A 16,282-nucleotide genomic window follows, 5' to 3' on the forward strand; every position below is an offset into this window, starting at 1 on the left:
TATATCTTTAACAATTGGTATGAGCTTGTATGCATGTGCTTGAATTTATGCATAATTTCTATTGATCTTTTAGGTTCTAAGTACATCTTATGATAACATGATTTATAAGTAGATTGCATATCATTCATTATCTTTTGCTCATAAATTTCATGTAGTAAATTGATTACTTGTGCTAAATTGCTAAAATTGGATATATTTATGCTTTTGTGCTTGAATACATGTATATGAACTTCATTGTACATATTATACTTGATTACATGCATTCAAAATACTCTTGATATTATTGGTATCAAGCATTTTGTCCCATACCTTGAATTGATCTCTCTTTCTTTTGAAATGACAAAAAGAGGGAGAGAGTTTAGAGATATTTCTTCTTATTGCAATTGATATAAGAGCTTAAACATTTGGTATAAAGAGCATAAACAAAAGAGAGGAGAAATATTTTATGAATATATTTGTTAATGATGCCTCTTTATATTTATTTGCTCATTAATTTGCTCATGCCTTTTTGCTATGACAAAAAGGAAGAGAAATATCATATGGATAAATTTACTTGTGCTTGACATGCATATGTTTGATTGTGCTTACTTCATATATTTGACTAATATATGTTTGTTGAGTTGTGTTGGATTGGGATGCATAAATTACATGGGAGTTTTGCAATGCATTGCTTAAGGGGGAGTTTTCCAAAATGTCTTTCAAAATCTTAAATGTTTCAAAAAAAGTTTTTCATTAAGTAAATTTATCTTTAAGTTTTGTCATATAAAAAAAAAGGAGATTGTTAGCCTTGAATTGATCCTTATTTTGAAATAAAAAACATTAAAACTAAATAAACTTGATCACGATTTTGAAAAAGATTTATTTAGTACATGTTCTTAAGTTTTATATTTTGGTACTAAATAAATAATATAATTTTCAAAGCTTAAACAAACATTTCTTTGTTTTCATATTTCTCAAACCAAATCTATCTTTAAAGATTATTAATTTAAGCTTAAATGAAAGTCCAATTGTTGTTTTTAAAGTGAACTTATTCATTTTGAACTTAATACAATTTTGATAACATTGGTTTTGAGAAATAGATTAACTTAAGAAAGCTGTTTTACAAGAACAAAGTTTTCTAACATTGAACTTGTTTTATTTTTCTGTATTAATTCACAAAGTCTTAATATTTGAATTTTATATGATTGGAAAGCTCTTTGACTTTACTTTTTAATGGATTAAACAAAATCAAAATCCAAATTTTCTAAGAAAAGTTTGTAAATTTTTACTAGACACATTGCAATTGTCTAAAAACTGCACAAAGGGTAGATTTAAAAATTCACTATAATTTGTAAACAGTGAATTAGGTGATGAACTTTATATGGATAGAAAGCCCTTTAAGTCTAGTTTCTAAATCTTCAAATGGTTTGTAATTTGGATTTTTATAATTCAAGATATGATCAAATTAGTAAGTAGAGTGCAAAACGGAAGACTACCACCCAGTATAGACAGGATTGATCCCCTCTAGAAGGGATCGATTGCTTTTTCAAAGAGAATGCTCCCAGGACTAAAAGTCCAAAAAAGGAATCGATCCCACATGGGGGATCGATCACCCCATTAACCAATCCATCCCTTACAAAAAATGATCGATCGGTTAGGCTACTTTCAAGTGAAAAATGGTTCAAAATATGAACCAATCGATTCCCTCAAGCAAAGGATCGATCAGTTTTGGGCACAAGCATACCAACGACTACTTTTTCATGATTTCAATGGGCATTTTTTCACTTCAAGCTTCCCCAACGGCTACTTCTTCAATTTCTCTATAAATTGGACACTCCAACACACCAAGAGGATTGATGAATCAAGAGAGCAAAAGCCAATAAGTCATATTTTCATTCTCTCAAAAAAATCAAGAGTTTTTAGAGCTTCAAAGTTCATATCTTTATATTTATTGTATCCAATTTTTATTTGTTGTTCATTCATCATTTTCTTGTATTTAAACTTAGCAAACACTCAGCCTTAGAGAGGTTGTTCTATTGTTTGCAAAATTACCTTTGATATACGAGGGTGGAAGAGAACAAGAGGTGAGGTATCCTCTTGAGAGCTATGTAGTAAGATTGGGTAAAATACTACAAAGGGTAGAGATTTCTATCTTAAGCCTTAGAAAGAAAAAGATAGGTTGTATTTTCAATTTAAGAATAGTGAATTGAAGCCTTGGTGTGGATAACCAAGAAGAGAGGACGTAGGTGTCTTATGAAGAAGGACCGAACCTCTATAAATCATTTTGTTCGATTTCTCTATCTCTATCTACTTACAATTTATTATTGTTTATATTTGATTTTAGGTTCATTAATTGTTATTATTTGCATTATATTTTCATAAAAAATGCTTATTGTTTTAATTTCCATTCAACTATATTGAAATCATTGTTTGAGAAAATTTTGGAGATTTTCAATTCACCTCCTTCTTAGATCACCATCTCACTTTAAAAGCTAACAAGATACTTGCATATGTTTAGATTAAGTTCATTGCTATGCATTGAAATATATAGGAATATATTTGAATAATTATATTATTATTATTTCTTTGCTATAGCTTATGTGTTCATCATGTTTGGAAAATGCTTGAATAATCTTTGTTATGACATAATGATAATTGAACCCTATTGCTCATTAGTATTCATGCTTTATTAAATACATATGAACTTTTGGTTCATGTTTGGATAGGATAGCTTATGAAAGATTACTATTATCATTTATGCATGTATTGAATGAATCTTTCATATGCTTGAAGTATATGTACTTTATGAAAGTTGGTGAATAAAATTGCTAACAATTGGTATCAAAATTGCTAACAATTGACATCAAAATTGCTAAAGATTTTTTAAACTTTCATAGATGCTTATTTATGTACTTATCCTTGATATAGCTTATACCTTTCATGCAAAATTATGTATGCCTTAAATTAATTAATCCTTATTTTGGAAAAGAGAAGAAATCTTAGAATACAATTTTGCTTGATTTGTTTTGGGATAACAATTGGTATGCTTTTTGATGACATATTTTTAACAATTGATATCTTTAACAATTGGTATGAGCTTGTATGCATGTGTTTGAATTTATGCTTAATTGCTATTGACGTTTTAGGTTTTAAGCACATCTTATGATAACATGATTTATGAGTAGGTTGCATATCATTTATTATCTTTTCGTTCATAAATTTTATGTGGTTAGGTTGAATGAATGATTTTATGCTATAACATTTTAATTGGATATACTTATACTTTTGTGCTTGAATACATGAATGTGAACTTCATTGTGCATATTACACTTGATTACTAGATTCAAAACACTCTTGATATTATTGGTATCAATCATTTTATCCCATATCTTGAATTGATCTCTCTTTCTTTTGAAATGACAAAAAGAAGGAGAGTTTAGAGATATTTCTTCTTGTATGCTTATAGTAATTGATATAGGAGCTTAAACATTTGGTATAAAGAGCTTAAACAACAAAGGGGAAATGTTTCATGAATATATTTGTTAATGATGCCTCTTTGTGTTTATTTGCTCATTAATATGCTCATGCCTTTTTGCTATGACAAAAAGGGAGAAAAATATCATATGGACAAATTTGCTTGTGCTTGACATGCATTGTTTGATTGCACTTATTTCATTTATTTGACTAATATATGTTTGTTGAGTTGTGTTTGATTAGGATGCATTAATTAAGGGAGAGTTTTGCCATGCATTGTTAAAGAGAGAGTTTTTCAAAATATTTTTCAAAATTTTATATGTCTTTAAAAATTTTTTTTTATAAAGCAAATTAATTTTTAAGTTTTGTCATATCAAAAAAAGAGAGATTGTTAGTCTTGAATTGATCCTTATTTTGAAATGACAAAACATTAAGCTAAATAAGCTTGATCAAGATTTTGAAAAAGATTTATTTAGTACATCTTCTTAAGTTTTATATTTTGATACTAAATAAATAATGTTTTTCAAAGTGTAAACAAACCTTTCTTTGTTTTCATATTTCTCAAACCAAATCTATCTTTAAAGATTATTTATTTGAGCTTAAATGACAATCCAATTGTTGTTTTTAAAGTGAACTTATTCATTTTGGACTTAATACAATTTTGATAATATTAGTTTTGAGAAATAGATTAACCTAATAAAGTTGTTTTACAATAACAAAGTTTTCCAACATTGAATTTATTTTATTTTTCTATATTAACTCACAAAGCTTTAATATTTGAGTTTTATATGGCTGGAAAGCTCTTTGAGTCTACTTTCTAATAGATCAAACAAAATCAAAATCCAAATTTTTAAAAAAAGATTTTAAATTTTTACTAGATACTTTGCAGTTGTCTAAAAATCGCACAAAAGGTAGTTTTGAAAATTCACTATAATTCATATACAATGAATTAGTGATAAATTTTATATAGATAGAAAGGCCTTTAAGTCTAGTTTCTAAATCTTCAAATGATTTTTGATTTGGATTTGTATAACTGAAGATATAATCAAATTAGTGAGTAGAGTGCAAAACAGAAGACAACCATCTTGCTGGACAAGATTGATCCCCTCAAAAAGGGATCAATTGGTTTTTTTATCCAAAATGCAAATTTTGCTCTAGGATTTAAAAATATATCGATTACCCAGACTAGGGGATTAATTACCTAAAAATGGGATGGATTGATACCAAAAAGGGATCAATCCTCTATGTCTAGAAACACTCAAACGGCTAGTTTTTTCAAGCTTTCAACGAGCATTTCTTTTTCCAAACCATCCCCAATGGTTAGTTCTTCAATTTCTCTATAAATTGGACACTCCAAAACACAAAAAAAGTTGATGAATCAAGAGAGCAAGGTCAAACAAGCCATATATTCATTCTCTTAAAGAAATCACGAGTTTTAAAGCTTTAAAGTCTATATCTTTATATTTATTATATCCAAATAATTTTTTTTGTTGTTCATTCATCATTTTCTTGTATTTAAACTTGGCAAACACTTAGCCTTTGAGAGGTGTTTTAAGTTTGCATTTTTATTAAGTGATTTTATAATCAATGGGTGAGGTACCTTCTTGAATTTATGAGATCGAGAGGTTACTACTTAGCCTAAAAAGTAAAGAGTGTTAGGTTGCTCTAAGCCTTAAGAAAAAGGTAAGGTTGTATTTTCAATTCAAAATTAGTGGATTGAAGTCTTGGTGTGGATAACCAAAAAGAAAAGACGTAGGCCAAACCTTTATAAATTTTTGTGTTTGATTTTTTTGTCCCTATCTCTTTATTTTCATTGTTGATTATATATACTTCTAAATATATCAATTGTTATCATTTGCATCATATTTTAATATTAATTTTAATTTTTCATTTAATTATTTTGAAATCATTATTTGAAAAAAACTTGGACTAATCTAATTTACCATTTTTTAGATTACCATCTCACCTAAAAAGCTAACAACGTTCAACTTTTAAGATTGTAATTAATTCAAATATTCCAATAATTTTTGAAATAAAGGTTAACTAAATATTAAAAGAATCGTATCTCATTTTTTCTTGAATAAATTTAAACTAATGAAATAAGATCTTATGATTTCCATATCATTAGCTTTGGTTCAAAGAATTTGGTAGTCAATTTACTTGAAACTAGGATTGTTGATTGCCTCGCAAGTGAAGAAGAAAAGAATAAAAAATAAAAAAAGAAAACTGTAAAAAATATATATATATTTTTTGCATTTCCGTTTGACTACCTCGCATATTCTTTCCAAGTCTTCTTCAAAAAATTGTAAACCTCTCTAAAAAAATTTCGTTGAATTTCAAAATAAGTACCAGGGAAAGCTCTTTCAAATCTTCTCCCTTCAAAACAATAATTCTCTTTCTTCAAAAAGCTCCTAACAAATCTTCTATCGAAAAAACCCTCCACCACTCTCTCAATTTTCTAATTAGGACCCTAATTTTTTGAACATGAACCATTATCACATCTACAACTCCTTCAGTCGTGGCAATACTTGGTAAAAGTCGTTCATCTCTCAAATTTTGTAAACTTTTTGTCTCGATTAAGTTAAATTTTCTTACGTTCTTGTACTTATTTAAATTTCTAAATACTTTTTTAACAATTTTGTATAAAGGAAGAAAGAAGAAGACATCTGAGCATTCCACAATCAAAAGCACTGGTAAAATGATTATCAACCTTCTGGAATCAATGACTTGAAATTTACTATATTTTCAAGTTCATGCTTTTATGAGAACATAGCTTGGATGGAGTTCCATAACAACACTGATAGTAAGTTTGGTGGTGGAACTCTCCATATTAAGGTAATAACTTTGGCTTTTTATTTTTTGTTTCATATTTATTTTTTTAATGTTTTGTAGTGTTTTAGAATCTGGGTATTACTTGGTTTTAGTTGAAAGTGCTTAAATTTGTAGTTTTTTTTTTTTTTTTTATGTTTTTGGAGTTTTTCACTTTTAGGATGCTGTTTGGTGTAAGCTAGAAGTGATTAAACTTTGGATTCTTTTTTATTCACTTTAGTTTTGATGGATTCTTATGGAAAGAGGCAAGTGATTAATTTGGGTTTTTTTTTTTTTTTTTACTTTTCTATACTTAATCTATGGTTTTTTTTTTAGGCCAATCTGTGGAATTTATAATGTGATTTCATATGTTTCTTTTTTTTTCTTTGGTTTTAGCCATATTTGCATCTAAAATTTGAGTTATAGTGTTTTGGTAAAATTGATGACATTTGTTGATACATTTTTTTGTATAGGATATTTGAATACCTTAAGCTCAAAATGATGCAAATTGTTTTTTATTTTGTTAAGAATAAATGATGTAAAAGTGATATGTATGTGATGTATAGTGTTTTGGCAAAGCCAATAATTGGATGTGTATGGATTTTTGTGACTTTACTCCATATTGCATTACTTGGGATTATTATTTGTTGCGGGTTTATAAGGAATTCATTACTTACATTACTTGGGATTTGTAGAAAGAGTGGGCAGGAAGAAGGGAAGTAAGAAAAAAAGACAGATTCTGCTATGGTCTGGATCTCTCCATATCAAGGTAATAACTTTGGTTTTTTTTTTTTTTGTATTTATTTTTTAAAAAATGTTTTGGAGTGTTTTAGAATCTGAGTATTACTTGGTTTTAGTTAAAGGTACTTAACTTTTGAATTTCTTTGAGGTTTATGGAATATTTCACTTTCGGGGTATTGTTTGGTTTGAGTTGAAAGTGATTAAACTTTGAATTCTTTTTATTCATTTTAGTTTCTATGGGTTTTTATAGAGAGAGGAAAGTGATTAATTTAGGTTTGTTTTTTTTTTTTTTCTTTTTTCTACTTAATTTGTGGAATTTATAGTCTGATTTCATATGTTTTTCCCCTAGTTTTAGCTATATATTCTCCTAAAATTTGAGTTATAGTATTTGGTAAAGTTAGAGAACATTTATTGAAACAATTTTTAGTATAGGATATTTGCATAACTTAAGAATAGAATGATGCAACTTGTTTCCTATGGGTGGTAGTAGAATTGATTAGAGTTTCAAGAATAAAATGATGTAAAAATTATATGTGATATGAATGCGATTGTTTAGGTTAGCCAAGTCCATAGTTGGATGTGTGTGGATTTTTTTTGTCTTTGCAACTCTATACATTATTACTTTGGATTATTATTTTTTCTCAACAGCATATACTTGAAATCAAGCAGTGAGAAGAAAGAGTCGAGTATGAATATGCAAGTTTCCATTCTTAGTTACTTTGACTTAGAAAATGACATCTTGATTAAACAATAACACTCAAATAGATTTATAATTTTTAAATTAGTCTCAAACAACATCTTTTGTCTTTTACACGTTTGTGTCAGCAATGATGCAGATGTTCCTACTTCTTATTGCAAATACACGTTCAATTGGTAGAACAATGTTGTCTTGCTTGATTTGTTATTAAACTTGGGTGATTTTAGCTATTTTTTCGACTTTTCATGACTCTTAAAGGTAAATTAACAAGCATGTGGAATTGCTCCTCATTTAGCACATGGATAACTTAGGTTTGTGATATTAATATTGCTTAATGTTTAAACAAATCTCACTTGGTTTGTCAAAAAACTTTTTGATTTTAGGCTTTTTAAGCATTTCTCATTCCTTAAAATTTTTAAACCAAGTTTTTTGTTCATTTAGGTATGTAGCTAACTTAAATTGATAAATTAAACTTACTCAAATGTTAAATATGGTAGTGAGCTTTTTTTTTTTTTTTCACTACCATTCTTAGCATTATTAGTTATTAAAACCGATTGTTGGTTGAATTGCAAGAAGAATTTTTATTGGTTGAATTGGTAAAGTGAGATTCTGCATTTTTTTATTAATTATTTCTATTCTTTTTTTTGGGTCAAATTTGATGTATAATTAGACTGCTTTTTTCTACCCCTTTTATAACTTTTAAGGGTAAATTTTCAAGTTTATACAGTTATTCCTCATTTTCAAGCATGTTTTATTTCTTCAATTTTTCTATTAACTATTTTTGTTGCTTAAGGGTATGCCATGTAAAGGGGTTTAAATCTTTCATGACAAGATAAAAATTTTATCACATTGAGTCTCTAAATGCTTTAAATATAAAATTGTCAAATTGATTTTGTTGTTAATGCATTGTAATGCATTTTAATTGACTAGGCTCAAACCCAAAAGATAAAAATTGTTGAATTGATTTTATTGTTAAAAAGATAAATAAGTTGTTGTCATTGGTTATAAGTTTTGCCTAGAGGATTCCATTATAGTTGACTGTTTTATAGTTTTAAGGTTCTTTTTTTTAATAAGCATTTTTGTTACAATAGAGAAAAATCGCAAAAGACACTTCAATGTCTTGCAGCAAAGAATTTAAGGGGTGAAATGCATAATGGAGGTATAAAACTTAATTTATTAAGCAATTAACGGACGGTTCAAAAAATTTTATGATAACTTTTCTTTAAAATATGTTGAACCTAATTCATGTTTGCTATTTCATCAATCTTGACTTGAAGAAAAAATATTTTTTGTATATATTATATATATGTTCTACAACTTATAGTGCTACCATAGACAAAAACTGTAGATGGCAATTACATTAGTGAAAGAAAAAATATAAATCGAAGTACATTCTTAATACATTTGCATATATTACATATTTTTAAAGCATTAATATTTCTCCTACCACAGCGTAGTGTGGACGCTAGTGCATATTCAGAAAAAAATGTCATCTTCTATACAAACAATAAAATCAAAACTTTACATTTGACCTTCATTCCCTTGATTGAGAGGAAAACTTATACTGTAACTTCTTTTAAACGTGAATTCAGTAACTCCAAATCGTCTCGCCGTCTAAATGTTGGTTGACTTGTTATAGCTAGGAAATTAACAATATACCAATAGTGACCAAAGGATCATTAACCAAGGTTTTTTAATGTTGCTTTCTCTGTTTCTGGCGGCTGTTGAGACAGCCCATAAAGCCATAACACTCCAATCTGGAGCTATTTTGTCGAAAACCATTAGCCAACGCCATCAGCTGATGCCTCCATGAATGCCATATCATGTCTCGGAACTCATGCAGGGAAATCATTGCAGGACTTGCATGATATTGAAAATTTTTGATTAAGTTGAAACATCTGTCGTATATACGTCAGGCCTGTTCCAAACTCTGTTATATGAAGCCTAGGCTCTACACTAGAATTTCTTGTGTTAGACCGTTCCATTTCGGCGTGCGATTAGAAGTTTCTAAACGAGACAACTAAAGGTAATGAAAGGTTAGAGTCGAGATTTTCTCGAGTTGAGCATCTATTCAAAGCTTGATGTTGATTCTTTGGCTATATTATCACTGCATTTACACATTTTGTGGTAGTGATTATTTTATCTTCTTTGAGATATTCAGGATATGTTGAAACTTGTCTATCGTAAAGCACCCCTTTAAGATGCAAAATTTACTCTTTTCACTGTTTTTAGCTCTTTCAAATAAGATTAACAGCCCAATTCGCCTCAGCGGATTCTAACTTGATCCGAACCTATAGAATTTTTTTTTTTTTTGAAAATTAGGTTTCAAATCGAGTTAGATAATATTAAAAAAAAAATCAAGATTAGATCGAATTTAAATTTTAAGCAAATTTTACCCAACTTGATATCATATAAAAATTATTTTTAATTAATTAATTAATTATTTATATATATTTATATAATTATAAATTTATATATTAATATTTAAAAAAATAATATTTTATATTAAAAAAATAATATTTTATTAATTTCGAATTAAATTGAGCACGATTTATGCAATATCGGATCAAATTGAATTTGGATATGAAAAAAAAAATTCTTTGGATCAAGTTGGGTTCAGGTTTTATTAATATAAAGTTGGATCAAATTTGAGACAAGTAAAAATTCATCTTGATCCGATTCATTGTTATCTTCGCTTTCAAACACATTTACTATTTGGGTGGGGGTGGGGGTGGGGGGGGGGGGGGGGTCGGTTCTACCCGGTAAGATTGTTTGAGTCTTGTTTTTTAGAATGCTGCCCCCAACATAGTTTTCAAATCATAATAGCTAAGAAAGTTAACCATCACAAATGAAACCTAAGGAACCAGAAAAGTTGAATTTAACATACGGGGATTCCAACATCCAGAAAGCAAATCTTAAACAAGAAAAAGGACAACAAAACAAAAGACATCAGAAGCTATCTTTCACATTTTAAATTAAAGTTTGGAAAATGTTGCAAATTAAAAAGCTGATCTCTTAAAGTTTGATTTAAAATGATTCCCATATTCATTGAACTAAACATCGTATGACATGCCTAAAAGGTACAAACATGAAGAAGCAAAACCCTGTTATTTTCCATCCATTGTATGGTAAAATTTATTATGATTTGTGTGAGGAAATCAAATACTGATACAGGGAAGTATTTGGCTAGAATCCAAGCTATAACTCTAACATGAATACTATTTTCTCATGGATCTCAAGATAAATCAACAGTATAGGAAGAGATGGCAAACAAATATAACTTTGGGCATGCTTCTGACTGTAATAATGCACCTCATATAACATTATACTTACTCCTTTTGGTTACCAACTTACAGAGCTTTCAATTGCAGATACCTAGGGCGCTAGGAAACATTCACTTTAGAAATCCAACTCTTCCACGCTGATGCGCATTAATGGATCTGTAATGATGTAAATTTTCATATGGTTCCTACCTCTTCCACTTCAATCATTAAACCACAAAAATTGCAAGATTCCACCAAGAAAATTGCACCGGCCAATCCCCGATTACTCATGCTTTCTGTACCAGATGCTCAGAGTCTCCCAGCTCCACTTCAACTCCTTGCCATTCATTATGATTTTGAAAAAGCAACTCAATCTGTTCCAATGATTTTCCCTTTGTCTCTGGAACAAGTTTGTAAACAAAGAGAACAGAAAGAGCTGAAAACAGTGAAAAGAGGAAAAAGGTTCCAGCAACTGTAATTGTACGAGAGACAGAGAGGAACGACATGGCAACAAAACCACTGCATACCCTGTTACCTACAACCCCAAGAGCAGATGCTTGAGCTCGCAACCTCAAGGGAAAGATTTCGGATGTCAAAATCCAGCATATAGGACCAATTCCCACTGAAAAAAAAGCTACATTACCACAAACACACAAGACTGCCAGTGCAATTCCAAGCTGCCCATTCCCCAGTAAGGCGAGGCTAAGGCTTAAGGAAAACAAACACACAGTCATTCCAATTGTGCTCACATAGAGTAAGGGTTTCCGCCCAACTCTATCAACAAGAAATGTAGCAATCAATATAAAAGCTGTCTTTGTGACACCCACAGCAACTGTTGCAGCAAGAAGCTTAGAATTACTTTCAATCCCAGCATCCTTGAAGATTTCAGGGCTATAATACACAGTTGCATCTATTCCAGTGATTTGTTGGAAACACTGGATTCCAAATCCGGTGATCAGCATCTGACGAAGTGAAGGAGAAGGGCTTAACAGTTCACGCCACACAGCTTTCTCTTCATTCTTATCTCCATTAGACATTCCAGCTGCTGCTACTATTTCTGAGAGCCTCTCATCCACCTCTTTATCATTTTCATTTGTTTTTAATAGCACAGATCTTGCTTCTTCAACTCGGTTCTGCATGACCAACCACCTTGGTGATTCAGGGATAATAAAAAGAGCGAACCCTATGAAGACTGAAGGCAAAATTCCAACAGCCAGCATTACCCTCCAGTTTGTATGTACCGAAAGACCAGAAAATGCATAATTTGAGACATAACCAAGCAAAATTCCCAGATTTATGAAAATCTCAGGGAAGGAGGTAAGAGAGCCTCTATCGATAGTTGGTGATATCTCAGCGATATAGACTGGAGCAATCATGACTCCAAAGCCTATACCAACCCCAGCCAAAACCCGTCCTACCATTAGTACTTGGAATGATGGTGCAAGTGTCATTATAGCTGCACCAATTTGAAATACAACAGCAGCAAAGGCCATTGTCCACTTTCTACCAATAATATCTGATGTCCTTCCACCAGCTAAGCTACCTAAAAGTGAAATGACACTCAAAATCCCGACAAGGATTTCTTCTTGTACCTCAGTTATCTTCAGATCTTCCTGTATAAATATAATAGCTCCACTCATGACACCTACATCTGTACATAAACGAGTAATTCTTAGCTGCAAAGTGTACTAAAACTGGTTGTTAGGAAGAACACTATCAAAGTAGGTAGTTGAGAATGAATTTATTCTTGACAAATGTAGCAGATAATTTTTTGCAGGTACATGTCATGGGGATCTGTGATAAAGTTTAAGATCAAATTAAGCTAGAGCTTCTAAGGTTGAAATAATAGAGAAAAGGAATACAACCAACAGTACTTCTTGGGAATGTTCCTAAGTTCATGGATTACTTTATTCAGAGAATTCAGTGGATTGAACGTAAGTTTCTCACGTAAGAACTTCTACACTGAATTTGAAAATCTTTTTCACTAATCTAAAGTGGTACATTCTGCACTGACTATAAGAGAAGAAAAAGGAATGAAAGAGTTTAAAATACTTATGAGAACCGTTACACGCTAAATAAATAGACTGCTTCCAGAAAATTGGGATATATGCAAGCATCCATTAGTGTAAAAAATATTAAAAAACAGTTCCATCAACTTGTGGAAAGACAGACTTCCCCTATTAAACTGGAGTTTTCATTATTCAGGCAGGTTAACTGTGACAGCATTTTGGTCTCTGTTGGTTAAGTCTAAGGTTACTATAAAACAAATATGCCAGCAAAAATGAGTTAGCTGATGCTATGTAAAATGTGAAAGCATGTTTTTCCTGAATGTTCAACTCCATGATCTCCATTAACGATTTGCAAGCTCCAAAATGCACTGATGCATCCTCAACGAAGATGAGCTATAATAAGATATCCAGGGTATACAAACGAAGATCCGCTTATGATGATAGAATGAAAGAAATAGATTTTGAGCCAAAATGGTGAATTTTAAGCATCCCAAGGATAAGCCACAAATGTGGCAATCAACCACTCACCCGAGTTAAAGTTTCTAAATTATTGTTAAGTGGTGCTATCTCACATAAATTAAGCCTTTGTTTCCCAGTAATCTATATTCAAATTGGATCTCTCCATCTATTGTCAATTAGTTTTAGGTTGGATGGTTAACTATTGCTATTTTTTACTCACAGGATAAGAAAATATTGCTCATTTTTTATGCCTATGTTATCTGGTTCTATATAAACAATATCAATGAACTTTATAAAGCTAAGGATTGAATGTTATAACATTTTCCTGCTAAATTCATGCAGGTCAACAAAGAAACTGAAAAACTATGAAAATTCCAATTTTCCCAGAAAGAAATCAGAGCAGTTCTGACTTTTGAAGGAGAAAAACTTACCATAACCAAGAAGAACATTGTTGAGAGATGCAAAAATGGCACAAGCAAGAACATATTTCCTGGTACTTTTCTTCCTTTCTAGTTGATGATGATTATGATGTGAAGCATCATTATCAAAACCATCTGATAGCTCAGAATCCATTCTCTTGTACTTGTTCTTGTTCCCCAAAGACAAAGCCATTTCCCCATTTCCATTTTCTTGGACACCCACCAACCCCATAGCTCTCCTTCCTTTGTTTCCTCGCCCTGCCTGTTTTAACTCGTAAAACAGGAAAAATAATAATAAAAAAAAACACACCCAGAAGTTCTTTTCTGGTTAACAAGGATTAAGCCATGAATTAGATTTTTAGATCTGAAGCTAGAAGGAAGAAAAAGGCAGTCAAATGAGCAAGTGGGCCCTTTCTTTTATCACGAAAGCAGGCCGCTTGGTAATTTCTAAAGCTTTCTTAAATGTGCAAATGAAAAATAGTCAACATCACAAGGTAAAACAAAGTTTTATGATGTTTCCAAGGGAACAGTGCATCCCTTAAAGTGTGTAAAATATGCAAGATTCCTACGATTTGTCAATTTTTTGATAGACTTTTCTCAGCTTCCATTAAAGGGTTAAATGACCTTTTGAGTATATTTTCTTAATTCATCTCGTTTTTTAGGTTTAAGCAAAATGGAGTAGGGGGAGATGCCCTTTTCAAAGCAATCCTTGCGTTACTTTCAGCATAAATGTCTTGGAATTGTCTGAATTAGATTCGGTGATTTAGAATGTAACGCATGGGAAACTTGATTGTATGACATAAATTTAGAAACAGAAACAAAAAGACTTTTGTCTGATAACAGGCAGAGTTTGTGATTTTACTCAAATTTTTACAGTCAACAACATCAGCTGAGTCGGTTTGTTTCAATCCTAATAAGTCATACTTTTCAATTTTCATAACCCTCCTTTGGGAAAAATATATATACTTGTATCCCATTTAGGTAGGGGTTTACTTGGTCCTCCTTTGAAAAAACAGCCAGTTTTTAAAATTCAACTCTCTGAATTTTGAACAAGATGACAAGCCATAAATTATGGTCGAATGTAACTCATTAGCTCGGCGTTGTGCTTGGTCATGAGAATTTTTCATGCCAAGGCTATTTCGCGTGTGAAACCCACCCTGTTGATTGGCAAATCAAACCAGGGCAGCACTCGACATGCAAAGAATTTTGCCAACAAAATTTTTTTTAAAAAAAGTTGGTTTTTCAGAAATTATAGACAAAAAAATAATAACTTTGAAGTTATAACATTTCTATTTTTATTGGTTTTGTTTTATACATTTGGCTATTGAAATATATGGTTTGCTTTGATTTCTCAGACAGTTACTTTTGTCGTTTACACTCACGACCCGTGAATTTCGGAGGAGGAGAAAAAATTGGGGTTCATCCGTAACATTATCAAATAAATAAATAAAAACTTTTTACCCGAAATATAAACTTAAGTCCCCAACACTTTAATTGACGAAATATAGTGATTCGAATACGAGAGGATAAAATTGAAGTCCAACATTTTCAATAGAGTCCATAAATTAATATTAAAATAATTTTTGTATTTTTTGATAAAAAATTATCACAAAGTAATTTTTAAATTATAAAAATATCAATGAATAAAATATAAGACATGTATATTATTTTTCAACCACATTTTTTAATTTTTATATTATACTCATTTTTATATTCTTATTCAAAAGGTATTTCAAATCTCTACTTCAATTTTTACGAGCATTTAGTGGATATGAGTAGTTTACATACTAATAATTTTTTTTAAAAATAAAAATAAAAATTTATTTTTTAGCTTTTTTAGTTTTTATTTTTTCACATTAATGTTATTTTTTATAAATATATGGATTAAATATAAAAATGATTTATGTATCATACATTTTTATTTTAGTTTGGTACTTAAACAGCAAAAATTATTAATTTGATACTTTAATTTTCATTATGTCATACACTATGGCACTTTATACTAACACTGTTAGTTAACTTACTAACGTCATAGGAGTATTTAATAAAATTATGATACATGTAAAAAAAGTCCAATTAATACCACATCATTAATTGTTATTTCAACATTAAAAGAAACTTTCAAAAAAATTCAAAAAAATCAAAAAAATTGAAAAACCAAAAAAAAAAAATCTAAAATTTTTTGAAAATTTTGAAAATTAAAAATTCTAAAAAATTTTTAGAAATTTTTGAAATTTTGAAAAATTGAAAAAACTGAAACATCATAAAAAATTGTAAAAACTTTTTAAAAAATTCAAAAAATAAAACATAAAAACCATAAAAATTTAATAAAAATAAAAAAATTCAAAATTTTTTTAATAATTTGAAAATTATATAAAAATAAAATTTTAAGATTCAAAAAAGGAAAAAATTTAAGAACTTTTTAAAAAAATT

At 29.8% G+C, this 16,282-nt stretch overlaps 1 protein-coding gene and 1 long non-coding RNA gene across 2 annotated transcripts; one reads left to right on the forward strand and one right to left on the reverse strand.

Annotated features, from left to right (window-relative positions):
• Window positions 1–5,706: 5,706 nt before the first annotated feature.
• Window positions 5,707–9,817, forward strand: LOC111282127 (uncharacterized). The gene is made up of 3 exons (XR_002689210.2): window positions 5,707–5,984; window positions 6,102–6,288; window positions 6,957–9,817. It is a non-coding gene; the product is annotated as an uncharacterized LOC111282127 (long non-coding RNA).
• A 1,146-nt stretch (window positions 9,818–10,963) lies between these two features.
• Window positions 10,964–14,347, reverse strand: LOC111282126 (putative polyol transporter 4). Its single transcript, XM_022870083.2, has 2 exons — window positions 13,862–14,347; window positions 10,964–12,613 (listed from the first exon to the last, which is right to left on the reverse strand). Exons 1-2 carry the CDS (start codon window positions 14,079–14,081, stop codon window positions 11,250–11,252), a joined length of 1,584 nt encoding a protein of 527 aa, XP_022725818.1. The 5' UTR covers window positions 14,082–14,347; the 3' UTR covers window positions 10,964–11,249.
• Between the last annotated feature and the right edge of the window lie 1,935 nt (window positions 14,348–16,282).

Source organism: Durio zibethinus, chromosome 5 (assembly GCF_047325235.1).
Source record: "Durio zibethinus cultivar Kanyao isolate XHJ-2024 chromosome 5, ASM4732523v1, whole genome shotgun sequence".
NCBI classification, from domain to species: Eukaryota; Viridiplantae; Streptophyta; class Magnoliopsida; order Malvales; family Malvaceae; genus Durio; species Durio zibethinus.